The 19236-nt window shown below is 48.3% G+C and overlaps 1 protein-coding gene across 1 annotated transcript in view; it reads left to right on the top strand.

The window, feature by feature from the left end:
- The window catches only part of LOC308518213 (S-adenosyl-L-methionine-dependent tRNA 4-demethylwyosine synthase TYW1-like), a 126764-nt gene extending 123379 nt beyond the window's left edge, over positions 1 to 3385 (top strand). Inside the window, exon 16 of the mRNA XM_081089820.1 lies at positions 473 to 3385. Coding sequence (XP_080945946.1) covers positions 473 to 694 — 222 coding nt within the window. The 3' untranslated portion in view covers positions 695 to 3385. The remainder of the gene's footprint in view (positions 1 to 472) is intronic.
- The last annotated feature ends 15851 nt before the right edge of the window (positions 3386 to 19236 follow it).

Below are 19236 nucleotides of genomic sequence, written 5' to 3'. Positions count from 1 at the left end.
CCAGGTGGGTACTTGAACTATCAGGGGGATCACTTTGTAAAGTATATGCTTGTGCATCTGAAACTAATACAAAATAATACTGAATGTAAACTAATTGAAAGTGAAATTTTAATAAAAGAAAAAATAGTGACAAGAAAAATTAGAATTTGCTTGACCATTAACACCTGATAACACCAAAAACTTAGTTAATCCTCTTTCATTGATATCGCTCAAGATAAACTTGACTTTCAATTCCGGAATGTATTCTTTATTCAGCAATTTGGTCTTTCAGGTTCAGTTTGGCTGGAGTCCTAGGGTAACAGAAATTCTCCTCTGACTATTTTGCTTTGATATGTAACCATATCTGAAGCATGAAGAAAATTGTATCACGATAGGGATGAAGATCAGGCTCATTTTTAACTTTTTGGTATTTATTTGATTTTTTTTTAATGGATGTACTTAATTCTGACCTGTTTACTTTTTTCCTTTCTAGTTTAAGATTGATAGAGAATGGTGGACGTGGATTGATTATAACCGCTTCCAGGAGCTCATCCAGGAATATGAAGACAGTGGTGGATCAAAGACTTTCAGCGCTGAGGATTATATGGCCAAAACTCCTCACTGGGCTTTATTTGGTGCCAATGAAAGAGGCTTTGATCCCAAGGACACACGATTTCAGAGGAAGAACAAATCAAAGGATATTTCTGGATGTTGAGATTGTCTGCATTTGGGATACTGAAGGACAAAAACTGACGGCCCCAGCGGGTTCTCAGACTCCACCGTGATCTTTTCAAGGAAAATTACACAAATTATATTTCATACCCAGGAGACTGTAAGGCAGAACCTGGGGATGCAAGTCATGTCCTGGGACTGAGGAGACAGCATCACTCTTGGAGTTCCACAGTCTCACCATTTCTTTCCAGAACTCAGTCCCTTTTCTGATTTTCCTTCTGAGAAGAATTCACAGTGGGGGGCGGGGGAGGGGAGAGTATACATACTCATTATTAGGATTTAACAGACAGTTTGAGTTATAATTAGTAATACCCCCCTTAGAATGCTATTCATGTTGTATGGAATGAGTATCTTCCTCTTCCCCTTGCGGCAATAGCCCTTGTGGATTGTACGGCCCTGAGGTAAGTGTATCCACTCCCTTCTTATATCTGAAAGAAACTTAAGTTGTCATAATTCTCAGTTATTTTAAAATACTGCATATATTACTTCAAATTTTTTAGTGCCAACCCTTTAGAAACTGAATTGGTTTTAAAACTGGACTAGATATCATTCCATTCCCAAATTGCCATAGAGGGTAACATATGGGCTGGATTAGAGTGAAAGCTCTTTTCTATAAGAGGAATTGCCATCTGATGTCATTCAATAGTCTCACAAACCTTGAAACAATGAGTACAATTTGCTTTTTGTTTAAAAAGTCAGTGTTTAAGCCTCGTATGAGTACACATATAGCAGGTCTGACCATCTTCTTTCGCTCTTGTTGCCTTAGGTAATTTACTCAGTCTGTTCTTTAAGGGTCAAGTTTTTTCTCATTGTAAACATGAAATACTCAATAGCTTTTTAAAGTATTATAGTTATTTTTTAAATTTCTTTATCCTAAAAATTTTATTAATAAAAAATCTTTTGTAGACATTTAGAACACAGATTTCTTTTGAGTGTTTGTTTTAAAGATGCTTCTAGTCTTATCAGAAATACTTTCTCCTTATCTATCAGTATTTCATTCAGATCTCTGTTCTCTGCTGGAGTAAAATTCACACATAATATAATTCACCTATGTATTTAGTTGCAAATTGGCCCTGTATTTCTAAGTCATAGAGTCAAAATACTTCTCTCTTTTGTGACACAGGATGTGGGATAGTGACAAAGTACCACAGAAATCACATGTTCTTTCTTGAACCGACCACATCTTCAAGCCTATGTTCAGTTTCCTGTTCTGTTGACTTATGAGAGACGCGCTGGGGGTGGCCTAGCTCAGGGAGGCAGGATCTCATTGAAACTCAGGTATGCTAGTGGCCACGAGTAGAAATGGAAAAACACCTTGAAGTAGAATGAAATGTTAAAAAACAAAACAAATAACCAAGAGGTTATACTATGGAGCCCACAGGTGAGCTCCTACTTGTGATAGGTAACCAAGCAGCCAGTTGTTGGAAAATACCTCAGGGACTGCAATGAGGAGGAGGCAGAGCCTGCAGGGCTTTGGACCATCCCTCATCCTCCATTTCTTTTTTTTAAAAATTTTTTTGGTTAGTCATCACTCGAGGATAATTTTTTCCATTGATTTTTAGAGAGAGTGGAAGGGAGGGAGGAAGGTGAGGAAGAGAGAGAGAGAAACATCCGATGTGAGAGAAAAACATCTATTGGATGCCTCTGGAAAGCACCCCAACTGGTCCGGGGATTGAACCTGCAACCCAGGTACATGCCTTTGACTGGAATCGAACCTGCACCCTTCAGTCCATGGGCCGATGCTCTAACCCAGGGATGGCGAGCCTTTTGAGCTCGGCGTGTCAGCATTTTGAAAAACCCTAATTAACCCTGGTGCCGTGTCACATATAGAAATTTTTTGATATTTGCAACCATAGTAAAACAAAGACTTATATTTTTGATATTTATTTTATATATTTAAATGCCGTTTAACAAAGAAAAATCAACCAAAAAAATGAGTTCGCGCGTCACAGGTTTGCCATCACTGCTCTAACCACTGAGGAAAACGAGGTAGGGCCCTCATTTTCTTTTTCAACCAGGCAACTACACTTTTATTTTTTATGTATGAGGTTCTGCCTAACATTTAACTTGGAGAAAGATACTCTGTTGCTTCAAAGAAAAAACAAAACAGAAAAACCTTTCAGTTGCTGAAAGAACCCTCCTGACTTCATTAACCTTAGGTACACAAATGAGTTGTTTTTATTCCCCCCAGGAAATGTTTGCTTTATATTAAAAAAAAAAAAATAACATGGCATATTAATCACAATTCCCAGTCACAACAACAAAATTTAAATGCCTAGGAAAACTACAGTGAAATCCACATGAAAAAAATTCATCACGTTCCCTGAGCAGTAGGAGAGGATGGGAAGCCTGAATATTCCAAGAACGTGACTTATTTTAAAAGTAGGCTCCTAAATGACCACTGGAAATTATCATTGGAGCTTGAGCCAATGATTCTAACTTTCACCTGAAAAATTACCCAAATGGGTAGAAATAGTTACAAACTTATAGGGAAATAATTATTAAAGGAAAATTGCTTTATAAGGTATTAAAACATGTTATCTAAAATAATTAAAATTATGAAGAGATCAACTTCCAAAATGACAGGGAAAGGACTTTAGTGAACTCACTCTCCCTCTAAAACAACAAAAATATGAACTAAAATCAAAGACTTTTAGAATTCTAACATTTAACCAAAGCTGCACAACAAACTGAAAATTGTTATTAAGAGAAATTCCTGAACCACAATAAAATGAACTTGAATTCTCATCAGAAAACATGGAGGCCAGAAGTCAGTGGGCTGATACCTTCCCAGTGCTGAAAGAAAAGACTTTCAACCAAAAATTCTATAGCTAAATCTTCCTTCAAAGACATAGGAGAAGTCAAGACATTAAAAGATAAACAAAAAAGGGGGAATTTATCACTAGCAGACCTGCCCTGCAGAAATACTAAAGGGAACCATTCAAGCTTTAATGGAAGTACGCTGGAAACTAACTCGAAGCCACACGAAGAAGGAAAGAGCACTGGTAAAAGTAACTGTCAGGTCTGATCGAATGACTGAATGGACACCCCCTGCCCTGGGAACTGGCCTTTAGACCAGTGGTCGCCAACCTTTCAGACCTCATGGACCACTAGTGAGTGGCAACCGCTGCTTTAGAGCACTTCACAGCAGACATTCCCTTTTGCTTAGCACTTGCTACAACCACAGTCCACTTGTTAAGACCATTATCTTTTCCCTCAGGACCCGCCCAGAGAATTCTCTGCCCAGGAAAAGCCCGTCTAGAGTCAAAGCTTTAAGATCTCTGAGTCCCTGTCCCTGGGTGCTGGTGCCATTTTGGGGCTCAGCCCATCTGGTTTTCCAGATGACCTAATAAATTCATAATTCTTTACCCCTTTCGGCCTCCTACGTTCCTTCTTTGGCGACCCTAACAGTAACCACATAGGTTTTAAAAAAGACAGTAAAAACTTATGTTTGTTTTTAATTCTGTTTTAAATACAACTGCCTAAAGTAATAATTATAAAACTATTATTGGACTCACAATATGTAAAGATGTAATTCATATGACAATAATAGCGCTAAATAGTGTGGAGGGAACATAAGTATGACATTGGAGCAACTACTGACTATCCACTACTGAAATTAAGTTAGTATGAGTCCAAGGTAGATTTTTAAAGTTAAGATGCTAATTGTAATCCCAAGAACAGCCACTAAGAGAATACATTTAAAATTATAGTTAAATAATGTGATTCTGCTCCTAGTTTACACCAAGCAAATTCCAACACTAGCTGGGTATCCTACAATTCCAATAAATTCAGACACTATATGCCTGGAGATAGGGTGAGGGCTCAGTCCCAGAATACTACCTCCAATCCCCCTCCACTTCAAACTCCAGTCAGAAGTCATCTGTGCTCCTGACCGACGGGCTATAGATTGTAGGTTCCAGTGATCCGCCCTCCTTGAGTTCAGGGAATTTGCTAGAGTGGCTCTCAGAACTCAGAGAAGCATTTTACTTATTAGATCACTGGTTTATTATAAAAGGATATAACTCAGGAGCACCCAGATGCAAGACACGCATGGATTAAGGTGTGGGAAAAGGGCTCAGAGTTTCCATGTCCTCTCCAAGAGCTCCACTCTCCTAGCACCTCCACACAGTCAGCAACTCAGAAACTCTCGAACCCTATCTGTTTGGGTTTTTATGGAGGCTCCATTACATAGGATTGATTAAATCACTGACCATTGGTAATTGGGCTCAATATCCAGCCTCTTTCCCCTCCTCAGAGGTCCTACCCTCTGGTTATGGTGGGTTCCCCAGACAGCCAGCTCCATCCTTAGATTACCTAGGGGTCTTTCCAAAAGTCAGCTCATTAACATAACATTAGACACCTTTACTCTATGGGTCAAGGAAGTTAGAAAAGACTTTGAGATCATAGAAAATGAAAGCACAACATACCAAAATATGGGATCTTGCTAGAGGGTTTTCTCTTTGATCATGCCCAGAGGTGGGGGCTTTGGGGAGAAGACACCACAAGTAGAAAGGGGACAGGGACGAGTGGGACAAACACCATGACACTACCGGAAGCGACCATATTAGGAACACAACCTCCTCCCAACCAGAAGGCAGTGTCAGAATTTGGCACCACAAAGCTTGGAGACAATCTTGGAAACATGAAAGAACTAATGGACTGCATGCGCAAACTCACCAGTTGGCTCACATTCCCCTGGATGCGTACTTTTCGCTGCTTTCACAGCTGTGCCCTCACTGTGGCCTCTCTTTTTCTACTTGAATAAAACTTGCTTTATTCGCACTCTGATTTGTCCTTGAAATCTTTCCTGGGGAGGTGGGGGGTCAAGGACCTGGAGGTGGCCTGACACTTGAAAGTTTCCAGACCAGGCTGGGGCAGGACCAGCCCCCGGCTTGGAAGCAGCCCCCTCACAGAACAGCTAAACCTGAAGGAAGGGAATGGAAGAAAGTAATAAAGGTTGGAGCAGAAATAATGAAATAAAGGGAAGAACACCAATAGAAAAGAACAGTGAAACCTATAGTTGGTTCTTTGTCAAGAATCAGAATTGACAAACCTACAGGCAGTCTCACCAAGGACAAAAGTAACTAAAATCAGATTTAAGGAACTAAATATGCAGTCTTGTGACTAATCACAAGAGTAGAAAACTACACTTTCAATGAGTAAATTTTGTGATATGTGAAATACAACTCAGAAAAGCGCTAAAAGAAAGCACAGAGGTAAACCTGAATGTGTTATAAAAACCAATATGGGACAAAGGAAGCATCATAACTCAATGGGGATTGGGAAGAAAAAGTAGTTCTGTTGTTTATACCAAATACGAAAAAGAGTAAAATGAAACAAAACACTTAGGTGAGGAAGGCCTTTCTTGACCAGTGACCAGTGGCTCCCAAACTTCCTCATGTCTTAGACAAACTTCCTCATGTCTGTTTAACAAGCCTGGAGGACTTGTTAAAACAGATTTTGGGGCCCCCAGAGTCTCTGATATTGTAGGTGTGAATGGGGAATATTTTGCATTTCTGTCAGGCTTGGGTTATGCAAATGATAAGAGTCCACACTTTCAGAACCACTTGGGGATATAAAAACAAACAACTCATAAAGGAAAGGTCAAAAACTCTTTCTGGGATATGTTTAAGTATCTAATATCAAACATCACATAAACTAAAAGGCAAAAATTGGGAACAATAATTTGCATAAAATATAATTGATAAATCCTTACTCTAAAACCTCATATAATTTAATGTAAAAAGTTTAAGACCTGACTGGTTAAGTAAACAAAAGACAGGGCATAAAGTTTTTATCAGTGAGGAAGTACAGATAGCTATAAAATATAAAGAACTATTCACTCTCAGCAAAGATGCAAATTATTTTTTCATTAAATTAGCATAGTTTTTATATCATTACATTAAGGTAGAATATAGGCGTTTCAAAAGCAGTTTGGCAATGTATACCAAGAGCCTGTCTTTCTCTTTTGTTCGTTCCTTCCTTCACTTATTTACTTTTTAAAAAATTAATTTTAGAGAACCAAGATGGCGGCGTAAGGTACAGACCTGTGCGTGCTGCCTCCCACAACAACATCGAGACTACCAACTATAAGACAAACAGCCATCATTCAGAACCATGGGAAAACTGGCCCAGTGGAAGCTCTACAATTGGAAGGAAAGAAAGAAGAGCATTGAGACTGCGTAGGTTGTGCAGAGGCTCCAAGAACGAAGGTACAGAGTCGCGCCAGGCGGGCTGCAACTGGATTCGTGGTTTTTTTCAATCGGAAGGGGCTGCAGACTCTCGAGTCCACTGAGCTTGTTTGGGGTGGGATTCTGAGGTCCCAGGCCCCTACAGGGAGAGGCGGGATGGTCTTGCAACAGGTCGGAGAGCAAGGGTGGCTTGCTCGCGGAGCTGCCCGCTGACGCTCGGGGACGCAGGGATGTGGAGTTGCAGAGAGGCAAGTAGTCGTGGAGACGCCACGCCATTGCCCTTTGCCCCGCCCTGGTGGTTCGCCAAGAACAGAGGTGCAGAGTCCCGTGCCAGGCAGGCTGCAACTGGATGTGTGGTCTTTTTCAATCGGAAGGGGATGCAGACTCTCAAATCCACTGAGCTTGTTTGGGGTGGGATCCTGAGGTCCCAGACCCCTACGGGGAGAGGCGGGACGGCCTTGCAACAGGCTGGAGAGCGAGAGTGGCTGTCTCGTGGAGCTGCTCGCTGGCATGGCACTCGGGGACGCGAGTTGCAGAGTTGCGGAGAGGCGAGGCATCGCGGAGACACCATTGCCCCTTGCTCCGCCCTGGTGATTCCTGGGGACCCCACCTTACTCAGTTTACATCCCCATCCAAGTTGTGCCAGTGGCACAAAGGGAACCACTGGCACTTTTGTAGCCCAGCCCAGCAGAATGCAGATTTCAACTCCTCGCATACATAAAGGACACACTCAAGAAGCAGAATCAGGTTCGGAGGAAGCCGGAGCCGGACCTGGCAGGGCCAGTGACGTGGAACCGCTGTACCAGCAAATGCACAGGCAGGTCCACCAGATCCAGTCTCACATGGGACACTGGGAGACGGCAGACAGGCAGTCTGTGCACTTGGTAGAAAATGAAATCTAAGCAAGCATACCAGATATTCAGCCACCAGGAATGCCTGGAGATTTTGTCCAGCAAGCAGCCGCCCAACAAAGGACAGAATGCCAAACTTTGTGTTGCTGAGATGGCCCCCTTGAGGCTGAGATGACCCCCGTGGGGCTGAAACGGCCCCCGTAGGGCTGAGGTGGCCCCCGTGAGGCTAGGACGGTCCCCGTGAGGCTAGGACGGCCCCCGTGAGGCTGAGACGGCCCCGGTGAGGTTGAGACAGCTTCTGTGAGGCCGGGACGGCCCTGGTGAGGTTGAGACGGCGCTGGTGGTTGAATCGGTCCCGGTGAGGTTGAATTGGCCCCGGTGAGGTTGAATCGGCCCTAGTGAGGTTGAAATGGCCCCAGTGAGGCTGCGACAGCTCCGGTGAGGCTGCGACGGCCCTGGTTAGGCTGGGATGGCCCCGGTGAGGTTGAGACTGCACTGGTGAGGTTGAGTCGGCACCGGTGAGGTCGAGACGGCCCCGGTGAGGCTGAGATGGCCCCGGTGAGGTTGAAATGGCCCCGGTGAGGCTGAGATGGCCCCGGTGAGGTTGCGATGGCCCTGGTGAGGTTGCGACGGCCCCGGTGAGGTTAAGATGTTCCTGGGAAGCTGAGAAAAATACCACATGAACTCACTCATTTATGGATAATAAGGACCATTATAGACTGATGAACAAAAATGGATACAGAGGAAGAGCAGCATTGATCAGACTGTCAAACTACAGTGGGAAGCCTGGGGAGGGTTAGGGGGGGTTAGGAGATCAACCAAAGGACTTGTATGCATGCATATGAGAATAACCAATGGACACAAGACACTGGGGGGTGGGAGAGGCCGGGGGAATTTCAAGGGGGAGAAAAAAGGAGACATGTGTAATACTGTTTGTAATACTTTAAGAAATAAAAAAATAAATAAAAGAGACATCTCCAACAACAAAAAAATATTTAATTTTAGAGAGCGAAAGGAAGGGAAAGAGAGAAATCAATTTGTTGTTTATTAATTTATGCATTCTTTAGTTGATTCTTATATGTGTTCTGACTGGGGATTAAATCCACAACCCCGGTGTATCAGGACCATGATATAACCAACTGAGCTACCCAGCCAGGTCCCAACAGCCTTTATTTTTAACAAATGACTGAATGATTTTAAAGAAAAAGATAAGTTTAGTGTTTAAAATTATTTTTATAACATATTATAATAACAAAATCCAGGAAACCTAAAATTGATACTGTTGTAATTAGCTGGTTATTAATAACTAGAGGCCTGTTGCACAAAAAGATTTGTGCAATAGGCCTTCCCTTCCCCTGGCTGCCAGCACCGGTTTTCCTCCGGCACCCGGGACCCAGGCCTTCGCTCTGGCCAGAGCCAACTTCAAGCCTTCGCTCCGCCGCTTTGCGCGCCTATGTATGCAAATTAACCACCGTCTTTGTTGGCAGTTAATTTGCATATCTCGCTGATTAGTCAATGGCAGGCATAGCAAAGGTCTAGTCAATTACCATGTTTGTCTATTATTAGATAGGAGGATAGGGAAGGAGCAAAGGGAAGACCAGACATAGGCATGTCATTTGGGCAGCTTCACTAGGAAGTTCTAAGTTTGCACTCCCCAGGGGACTACCAGCCCACTCCCTGCAGATCACTGGAAGTAGGGACTGGAAAAAGGGGAGGATGGATGCTTGTGCAGTGAAATTAGGGTGACCTAGGGAAGGTGCTTGTCAAACCTGGGAACAGACATCATTGCTAGAAGAGGTGGAGCCAATACAAGCCCTTAAAAATTTGGGGATACATAATCCCCCAAAGGATTTCTCTCTCATGGCTCATGGCACTCTCTTGTTCCTGCTTTCTTGCACTCGCCTGTGTTCCTCTATAGCCATGTGGACCCCACATGCAGTGAACTGATGGGCTACAACTGGGAACACAAACCAAGCTAGCCTGATGCTGGACTAGGGTATGCAAATATGGCATAGAAATTCTGCACCCTGGCTTTGATTTTAGCTCTACTGAAGCCCCAGTTACACTTCTTTTTCTGAGGGACAAAGGGAGATGGGAACTTGGGAACTCAGGGGTTTAATTCCACAGGAATAAAGCTTTCTACAATATCGCATCGTCCTGTGTGAATCTCCGAAAGCCCACTCCCACAAGCAACAGGTGGGGACGAGGGCCTTTCCCCACTGGTAACCAAATGAACTAGGCATTTAATATTTTTGAAAGAATGGCAAAATTATATTACAGTATGTTTTCTAGGTGATTCATTGCTTCAACAAATGTTTATTGAGCTCCAATCATGTTCTAGTTGCTGAGGATTCATTGGTAAAAACAAGAGGGAAACATAATTCTTAATTACGATGCTGATAGACATTCACCAAAGACAAAGATTCACACAAATAAGTGTTAATCACCAAACACTGTGATCATAATGCTCCGGAGAGGGACAATCACCATGTGGCTGTAACTGAGAGATTTCCTAGTCTGAGAGGGGTGCACTGACAGTGCTGGGCCCTAAGTGAAGAATCCTGATCCCAGATGTGGGTGGGGAAGAAGGACATGGCAGGTGAAGGCCGCGTGGGGGAGGGTGTCGGCACGTTTGAGCAGCTGCAGGAAGGCCACAGTGGCTGGAGGATGCCAAAGAAGGTGCTGGAAAGGGCCAGGCCATGCAGGGAAACCAGGGCAACATGGTGGGTGATGACCCAGCCAGGCCCTGAGAGCAATTATGCAAAGGAACAACACGATTAGATTTGCATTTTCCTAAGGTCACTAGCTGCAGGTTGACAATGGCTTGGAGAGACCTAACAGGAAGGCGAGTTGCTAAGTATTCTTGTAGAACAGGCGTGGGGGGTGGCATCTGCACAGTGCACACCCCTGCATGCTGATGCTGGGGGGCGGGATGGAGAGCAGTGGGTGGATTTGAAAGGGACCTTAGATTTGGCCACAAATGGGTTAGATTGGGGAGGAGGGATGAAATGTCCAGGGTGACTCCTGGCTTTCTGGCTTGAACAGGACAGAGTTAGTGCCATTCTCCCACTGGCTGATACCGGAAGGGCCAGGCCTGGGGGAGATCTTGGGTTCATTTGTGGACACAGGCTTGACTTCCAAGGGGGAGTTGGAGACACTAGTCAGGCATACAGGTCTGGGGTGGGAGGTGAAATGTGTGAATCACCATCGCAAGTTATAATCAGAGCCTCCAGGAGGCCTGAGATGACCCGAGGAGACGAAATAAAGTGAGAAGAGGAGAGGCCACGCCTCCAGGAGCTGCAGCAGGTAGTGGCCAGGCAGGGAAAGCAGGGGGAATAGTCGGGGGAGACAGGCAGGAGGGAAACCAGCCATAAGTCACAGCAACTCAGGGAGGAGGGTGGATCAAGGAAAGACTGTCCAGGGCGCCAGAAGCCAGGGGCAGGTGAACTAGGGATGATGACAGGAAAATGTCCGTAGAGTGAGGGCCATCCGCGACCTAACCAACACTTAGTGGAGCGCCAGCACCAGGGAAAGTTTTTGAAGGATTTCTAATAACAGAAGCTTATGATGTAATTCTAAGCTTAAAACAGAGAATCCAAGCTCACAGTTATCTTAATTATGTAAAAATCATTAGTGTGAAGAAACATATGAGTAGATATGTATTACTTTAATGGTTAATGATAAACGGTATAAGGAAATGTATTTTGTACTAACTTGTGGAGTAAGCCTCTAACCTTTTCCTTAAGTAAGATCCTGAAATTAGAATTCAGCCTATAGTTGGAGTTGAATATATTCAAAACAGCATATTTTTAAAGCTGAAAAATTATTTAATCTTTTTCTGTCCTTTCAGTGTGCTGGGATATTTTCCCACTTTTTATTTACATACAAACTGGTGAACTCTTCCTGCGCCCACTGACTTGGTGCGAGTTGGCAGAGACAAGTCTTGCTGGCTGGCAGCCTGCTTAGAGCTTTCGCCCTTTATACCAAACCCCGTTCCTTTCAGGACTGGGTTTTGCAGATGCTGGGTGCAGTGTTGTAAATTCATTGATTTTCCAGAGGAAAAGGCCCTCTCGTTTAGGAGGAACCTCGTACACTTAGATTGACATTTGTGGGAATTCTGGCCTGGATGTTAGAGAAAGACAGACGGAGAGCGACCACAGAGCTCACTGTGAGGCAAAGATGTTTGCAGCTGACTCAAGGAAACGACTCTGGACAAGCAGAGGCAGCGCGTATTGTAGAAAATCGGAACAGGCAAACGTTCTGCAATTCCGTCTCTGGTGTTTGCAAATTCTTATCAGGACACCATGAAGCCTGATCATGCCTTCACCTTCCTCCTTACTGAGAAGACAACTGCGTAGCCCCACTGAACTGGCTCAGTGAGAACTCCTAGAAAGTTATACTCTGTATCAGCTAAGTCCTGCCCCTCCCTTTCCTACAAGAAGTTCATTGATCTGCCTGTCACTTGGGCAGTTCGATGGCCTGGCTGTCCCCCAACATGGGGACCCCTGGCCTCCCCTTTGGAGGAGGGGTGAGTCAGGTCAGATCGAAGGGCCCAGGAGCTGGACCACAGTCCAGTTCGTTCCCAAGCAGCTTCATGATTACACGGCAACAGGGGAAGCCTGGACCTTTAAAAGGGTGGCCTGCGCACTGTGTTGAGGGCATTCGGCACATCTGGGCTTAGCAAGAGAGCTGAGATCAGGTTGTGCTGTCTGCAGGGCAAAGGGTGGTCTTGGAACTCGTGCCATGTATTGCTGCACAGAATTCCTGATGAAAGGCCCGGAGGCACCTGGGACATTGGGACCTGGGTTTCTCTGCCTTGTCTCTGACCTGAACCCTCCCCAGGTAACCCGAAACCAGTGCTTCCTCCACAACAGTCAGCTTCTGAGCCCCAGAGTCAGGGCTGGGAGCTGGGCTGCAGGGTGAAAAGCAAGGCTCTCGTGAGTCTGGTAGAATGTGGAGGCGAATGTGGAGGTAGAATCTGGTAGATGGGAAGGCACGGCTGAAAGGCCCATGGCAGCAGGTTATTGGCAAGTGTCTGCTGTGCCCCTAGGTTGAGTGTTCGGCGTCACTGACAGAAGCCTGGCAGCAGCAGCAGCAGCCCTCTGGGTGAGTTCCATCAGCCTGCAGATGGAGCTGGCGGACTCGTTGTCATAGAAATATTATCAGCGGCCATTGATGGAGCCGTGCCTGTGGGCCAGGCACAGTGCATGGCCCACACCCTCCAAATTCAGGGCTGAAATGACAGGCACTGGCCAGAACTGTGGCTATGCCTCACCCCAAACTCCATCTTCCCCCTTCTGTCCAGCCGTCAGACTGCAGAGTGACAGTTCCCGAGTGCACATCTGAGCATGTCCCGCCCACCCAAACCCTCCCGTCTCCTTCAAACCTGTAGGCAAGTGCAGGCCCCTCGGCCTGACACAGCTGCCCACACTCGCCCTCTGCTGCCTGACGCACCTCACTGCGCCGTTGCACTGCTGTTCCCTCTGTAATTCCCGTCCTCACCTCATCCCCGACCAGCTCCCCTCAGTTTCTAAACTCAAACTTCTGAGTTTGTGATTGTTATCCAGGTTACTTCACTGACTTGCTGGTTAAAGTACACATTTGCCTTGATTTTTTTTTGCCTACAGCAACTTAGCACAGAGCTTTTCTACATATTTGCATAACCCATGGCATTTGTGTATGTGATTGACTGAGCTATTGCCCTGGAGGACCAGCATCCTTCCTCATGCTGCCCTGTCTCGGGCCACAGCCTTGGGAAGTGAGAGGAGCAGGACTGTGCATGTTCAGGTGGCTGACCCAGGGGTTCTGACCTTTGGGTTTATGCTGAAGTCACAGAACATCATTATGAGATTATTAACATTATTATAACATTATCCTCATAGACTTGGTCCTGGCCCCCTGCCCAGGAGAGAAGCAGTACCCATGAGCCGGAGATTAAAGTTCAGTGAGGCAAATGCAAAATACTCTTGGAACCTGGGAACAAGACTCTGCACTTAACTGGACATAATTGATAATTGGAAACAAAACATGGACACTATTTTAATAATATTTTGAGGTGTTTTGACTTCTCCTTTTTCTATACTGGTGCTAGACGGGAAAAGATATTTCTATGTAGAGTACCTAACTGCCATCATGAGCATGAACACGTGTGTCAGCATGTGTTCCTACCAGTAACAGTGGTTAAATACTAGACATTTTTATTGTCTCATATGAATAATGTGTGGAAGTAGGTGGTGCCCAGGTTGGATCTAAAGATGAATAATCAAAGACGAGGCACATTCCAAGTTTTCCCCTGCATCATTTTAAACATACTAGAGGTCCGGTGCATGAAATTCGTGCACTGGGGAGGAGGGGGTGTCCTAAGCCTGACCTGTGCTCTCTCATAGCCCAGAAACCCTCGGGGGATATCTGTCTCCTTCAAACCTGTAGGCAAGTTTGAAGGAGACATCCTTAGCGTTGCTGCGGAAGCAGGAGAGGCTCCCACCACTGCCACTGGGTTCATCAGCTGTGAGCCCAGCTTCTGGCTGAGTGGTGCTCCCCCTGTGGGAGTGTACTGACCACCAGGGGGCAGCTCCTGTGCTGAGCGTCTGCCCTCTTGTAGTCAGTGGACGTCATAGCGACTGGTAGTTCTGCTGTTTGGTCAATTTGCATATTAGCCTTTTATTATAAAGGATTAGAGGCCCAGTGCATGATATTTGTGCACAGGGTTGGGGGTCCCTCAGCCCGACCTGCACCCTCTCCAATCCAGGAGCCCTCAGGGGATGTCCTACTGATGGCTTAGGCCTGCTCCCCATGGTTCTCTGCTCTCTGCGGGGCCTGCCTGCTCCACACCATGGCGATGGGCAAGCATGCCCTGCTGGGTGCTGCCTGTGGGCCGCGCTTGCCTGCTTGCGGATCGCTGTGGCTATGGCCAAGTAGGCCCTGCTGTCTGCTGTCAAGCTGTGCAGCAGATCTGCCTGGGGGCGGGTCCAGTTGTGCTGCCACCCTGGAGTTCCTGGCGCCCCGCCCCGACACTACATGCACAACCTCCTCCTGTCTGGCCCTGCCTCCCTCTCCGGCCCTTGAAGCAGCCTTGGGGTTGCTGACCACTCCCTCCCCCAGCGCAGGCGTGCGGAGGCCCCTGCCACCCTGCCCCCAATGCTGTGTGTGCAACCTCCTCCTGTCCAGTTGACCTGTTATGGCGTCCTGGTTACTTAGCATATTTCTCTATTACATATATATAGGTTGGCTTTTCTCTTCAGGCTGTTGGCCTCATGGTCTCAACAGGCTTGCCACAGCTCCGGCATCACATTCTTGTGGCCGTGTTGAAAGGCAGGAAGGAAAGGGACAAGAAAGAGAGCTCTTCTCTCTTGATCTGTGCTACTTATTGAGAAAGGGGAAAGTCCCCTAGAGACTTCTCTTTAAGTTTTATTTGTCATAAATGGGTCACTTGGCAACCCCCAGGTGCAAGAGAGGCTGAGAGCACATTTTCAGGCTCTATACTGGGAAGTGGGTTCTATTAGGAGAGAAGGGATACAACAACGCCGTTGGCCACAGAAAGCCTATTCTTGCCTGTGCAGCTCATCCGCACACCCAGCAGGTATGGAGCGCTTGTGCTGAGTGCCAGGCTCTTGTTCTGGGAGCTGGAAGAGGCGCCTCACACTGTGAGACTCAGTCCCTGCCCTCCCCAAGGAGAGAGCAGCACCCATGGGCCAGAGATGAAAGTTCAGTGAGGTCCACGCAAAATGCTCTTGGAAACAGGGAGCAGGACTGAGAAACGCCTTGGTCTCAGGGAACTGAGAGCTGCACAGAGCCGGTGGCCTCTGAGCTGTGTCTTGAAGGGTGAAGAGTTTACCAGATGAAGAAAGCAAGGAAAGGCCCTTTCAGGCCCTGGGCGGCCGGGACAGACCCAGGGCCCTGCAGAAGCCTGCTTTTGTTTTCCCCGACCACCACCACCGCTTAGTTCTCCACTCCCGACCGCCCCCCACCCCGCGGGACCTGCACCCTTCCTCAGAGCTGCGCTTCGCAGCCGCGTTGGCTGTTGGTAGAGCGGCAGATGCGTTGCTCATTCCCCTCAGGCAGTTCTTGTTTGCAGGATGTCCCTCAGAGCTGCAGTGGGTGGTGTGGGCTGCTGGGCCAGTGATTCTTTGTCAGCCCGCGATGACATCCCCACTTTTGGGGGGTGCGCTGGCTCTCCCCACTGCATAGAGGTTGAGGTGGGGCCTGGTGAGCACTTCGTGCCGACGCCGAGGTTGGCTACAGAACCTGGGTGTGGTGAGGAGTACAGGTGTGAGCAGGACTCCGGCTGAGCCAGTCGAAGGCCTCCCCTGGGTTTGTTCAGGTCAAGCAGGAAGAAAGGCCTTTTCCCCTTTGGGCGCAACCTTCTATTCCACCCGACCTCCCAGAGAAAGGAAGGCTCATGGTGCCGCTTGTACGTGGGGGCTTTGAGTTTACAGGGGACAAAAAACGAGACACTGCTTCACACCAGAGAGATCACTGCTGGTGCTGACATTTCAGACATCTCAGGGGAGAGGCGGCTTGGGACCCACAGGCCCTCTGGCTTGCTCATGAGGCAGGGTTCCCCCAGAGTCCACCCCGAGCCCTGCGGCCGCCGCCACCTGCTCTCCCTGGCTGAGCTGGGAGGCGTGGGGAGAGCCGGCAGGCTGGTGCGGTGTTGCTGGGGGAGACCACAGAGGCCGGTCAGTGCGCACTGGGTGGCGAGGGGCCGTCCCGGATCAATGGTGGCTTATTCACAGAAGACATTTACCCCCTCAGATGGCGGGTGTTCCGCGTGTGCTTCGGCGGCTCAGCAATATCAACGAGACCCAGGCCCCCTCTCGCCTTCCATGTTACTGTCCTCACAGTACAGTCACCATCACTCCACCAGCAAAGGCAGGAAGGCCGGGGCAGCAAAGGACTACACTTGCTTGGCTCTCGCCCTTTTCAGGGAGTGATGCCTTCCCCAGAGACCTCCAAGCAGCCCTCCCCGTGCATCTCCTTGGCCAGAGCCATCTTTCGCAGGCCCACCATTAGGCCACGGACCAAGCCTGCCTTCCTGCCAAGAAGGAACGCTGACCGGCACCTGAGCAAAACCACAGCGTTAGCAAGATGGGGAGGTGCAGCCTTGGGAAAGGGGACTACCCCACTCCCACCCCACCCCACCCCCACCCCACTCCACCCCCACCAAGGCCTCTTCTGGGCAGGGCCCTTCCCTCACAAGAGGGTGGTCTTAAGGCCCTTGAGCAGTTCCCTGTTGTAATTGCACAATTATGCTTCCCCAGTAGTCATCCTGACCTCCTACCCTGCTGGCAGGGGTCCTGGGACTCCATTGTTCCAATGAGTAGTGAGGGCTCCCTCTTCCTGGGCTCCTTCTTGCTCAGTGTGGTGTGTGCGTGTGTGTGTGTGTGTGTGTGTGTGTGTGTGTGTGTGTGTGTGTGTAGGGGGCAGGTTGGAGAGAGTGTTGCCAGAGGGAAGTAGATCTCTATAGGCTCTTGTCTTAAAAGCCTATTATTTTAATTCCCAAAGCTTTCCCAGGAACAGGCCGCACCTACAGCAACAGTCACGGGCCCTGTCTGCCTTCTAATTATGACGACTCATGACTCAGAGTCTCAAATTGGCCATTTCTTTGGCCACTGCATCCTGCGCCACGCTCCCCAGCATGCCCTCCATCAGGCCGCGTTCCAGGAGGGGACGCTGATGTCATTCATCATATGACAGGTCGTACCGGAGGAGGCGGGATATCGTGGAGGCGGAGTATTGGTGCTGTTTGCAGCAGGGCTGGGTGACAAGAAGGACTAAAACTTACTTCACCGTAAACCAGGGGAAATCCCACCAACCCCCCCTCCCCGCGCACGCATTTCACTGCGTCTGTTTGCTAAGCTGTGTGTGTGTTTAATTTCATAGGAAAATAAGAAAATACCAAAAAATCACTGTCTCACACAAACACCCCCTTTAAAGGAAAAAAAAGGTATGTTTATAAGGTGGTAGATTTTATCTCCTTCAGGGACCACTTCCCGCCTGGCTGTGATCCTGACTCGCACTCATGGGGGGGTGGGGGGGCTAGCGGGGGGAGAGGCAGGCATGTGTCCTGGCGCTGGCAGTTTTGGTGGGGACAAGCCACTCCTTGGGGGTCGAGTCCCCCCCACCCTGCCACCCTCCCTCTATTGTGAAAAAGCTTTCAAACGATTTCTCCATTTTATGAGCCCTGACCCCGCCCCTCACTATCTCAGCTTTCCTCCAAATAACTGGAAATTTTCTCTAAATCGAAGCTTTGTTTTCCCCATTCTGATGGACAAAAGCTTAGGTGAAGCGAAGACCCTCCTTCCTCACCCCCAGGGGGTTTCCTGTGGAGTCTGCTCCCACCTGGCTTCACTCCCAGTCCCACCGCTGGGTCTGCCTTGGCCAAGTCCAAGGGACGCCCACCCTCAAATCCAACCCCCTTCATCCACCTGCTTCTGGGGGCCTTTGACCTCAGAGTGGCTTTGCTCTCCCCTCCCCTCCCTGTGCCCCTGAGCCCTCCGCTCCCCCTCTACCTGCCAGGCCTCTCCTCACCCATCCCTCACTCCTCCCTTCCTTCCCACCCTGCCCACGGGAGTCTCTGTGACCTGACTCCTGTGACCTGCCCTTTGTAACGTGCCCTCACTCTTTCCCTGACCCCTCACTCTCAAATGGGTGGCCCCAAACCCCATTTCTCTGCCGAACCACGAGCCTGTTGATTCAGTGCCTTAGATGCCCATCAGCTCTTCACACTAGGCGAACCTGTTCGTGCAGCCCTCCTGACTGGCACCCCACCCAGTCCACCAATCAGCGCTCAGAGACGGAGGATGCCACGGCTGCCCACCTCCTGCTGGGCCTTTGCCAGTCTCCCTGCTGCCCTCCCTGCCTCCTGGCCGGGGGCCTCCACACTGTCATCGATCACATACCCTGATCAGAACATGATTTGAGCAGGGAGCAGGCACTGCCAGGGCAGGCATGTGAATTTATACACTATGTTCACAAGCCTCAGTGACCTGCCCTCTGTGAGGTGCCCTTTATGGCCGACCCTCTGGGAGGTGCCCTCTGTGACCTGTCCTCTGTGACCTGCCCTCTGTGACCTGCCCTCTGTGACCTGCCCTCTGTGACCTTCTGTGAGGTGCCCTCTGTGACCTGCCCTCTATAACCAGTCCTTTGTGACCTGCCCTCAGTGGCCTGTCCTCTGTGACCTTCCCTCTGTGACCTGCCCTCAGTGGCCTGCCCCCCTCGGGCCTGCCCTGTTTGAACTGTACTCTGAGGTGCCCTTAGTGACCTGCCCTCTGTAACCAGTCCTCTGTGACTTGCCCTCTATGAGGTGCCTTCTGTGACCTGCCCTCAGTGATCTCTTCTCTGTGACCTGCCCTCTGTTTCTGTTGTCTGTGAAGTGACCTCTTTGACCTGCCCTCTGTGAGGTGCCCCTATGACCTACCTTTTGTGACCTGTCCTTTGTGAGGTGCCCTCAGTGACCTGCCCTTTTTGAGATACCTTCT

This window comes from Myotis nattereri, assembly GCF_964212035.1.
Source record: "Myotis nattereri genome assembly, chromosome: 4".
Lineage (NCBI taxonomy): Eukaryota > Metazoa > Chordata > Mammalia > Chiroptera > Vespertilionidae > Myotis > Myotis nattereri.
The sequence above is the reverse complement of the archived record's forward strand: the minus strand, read 5'-3'. Positions and strand labels throughout refer to the sequence as shown.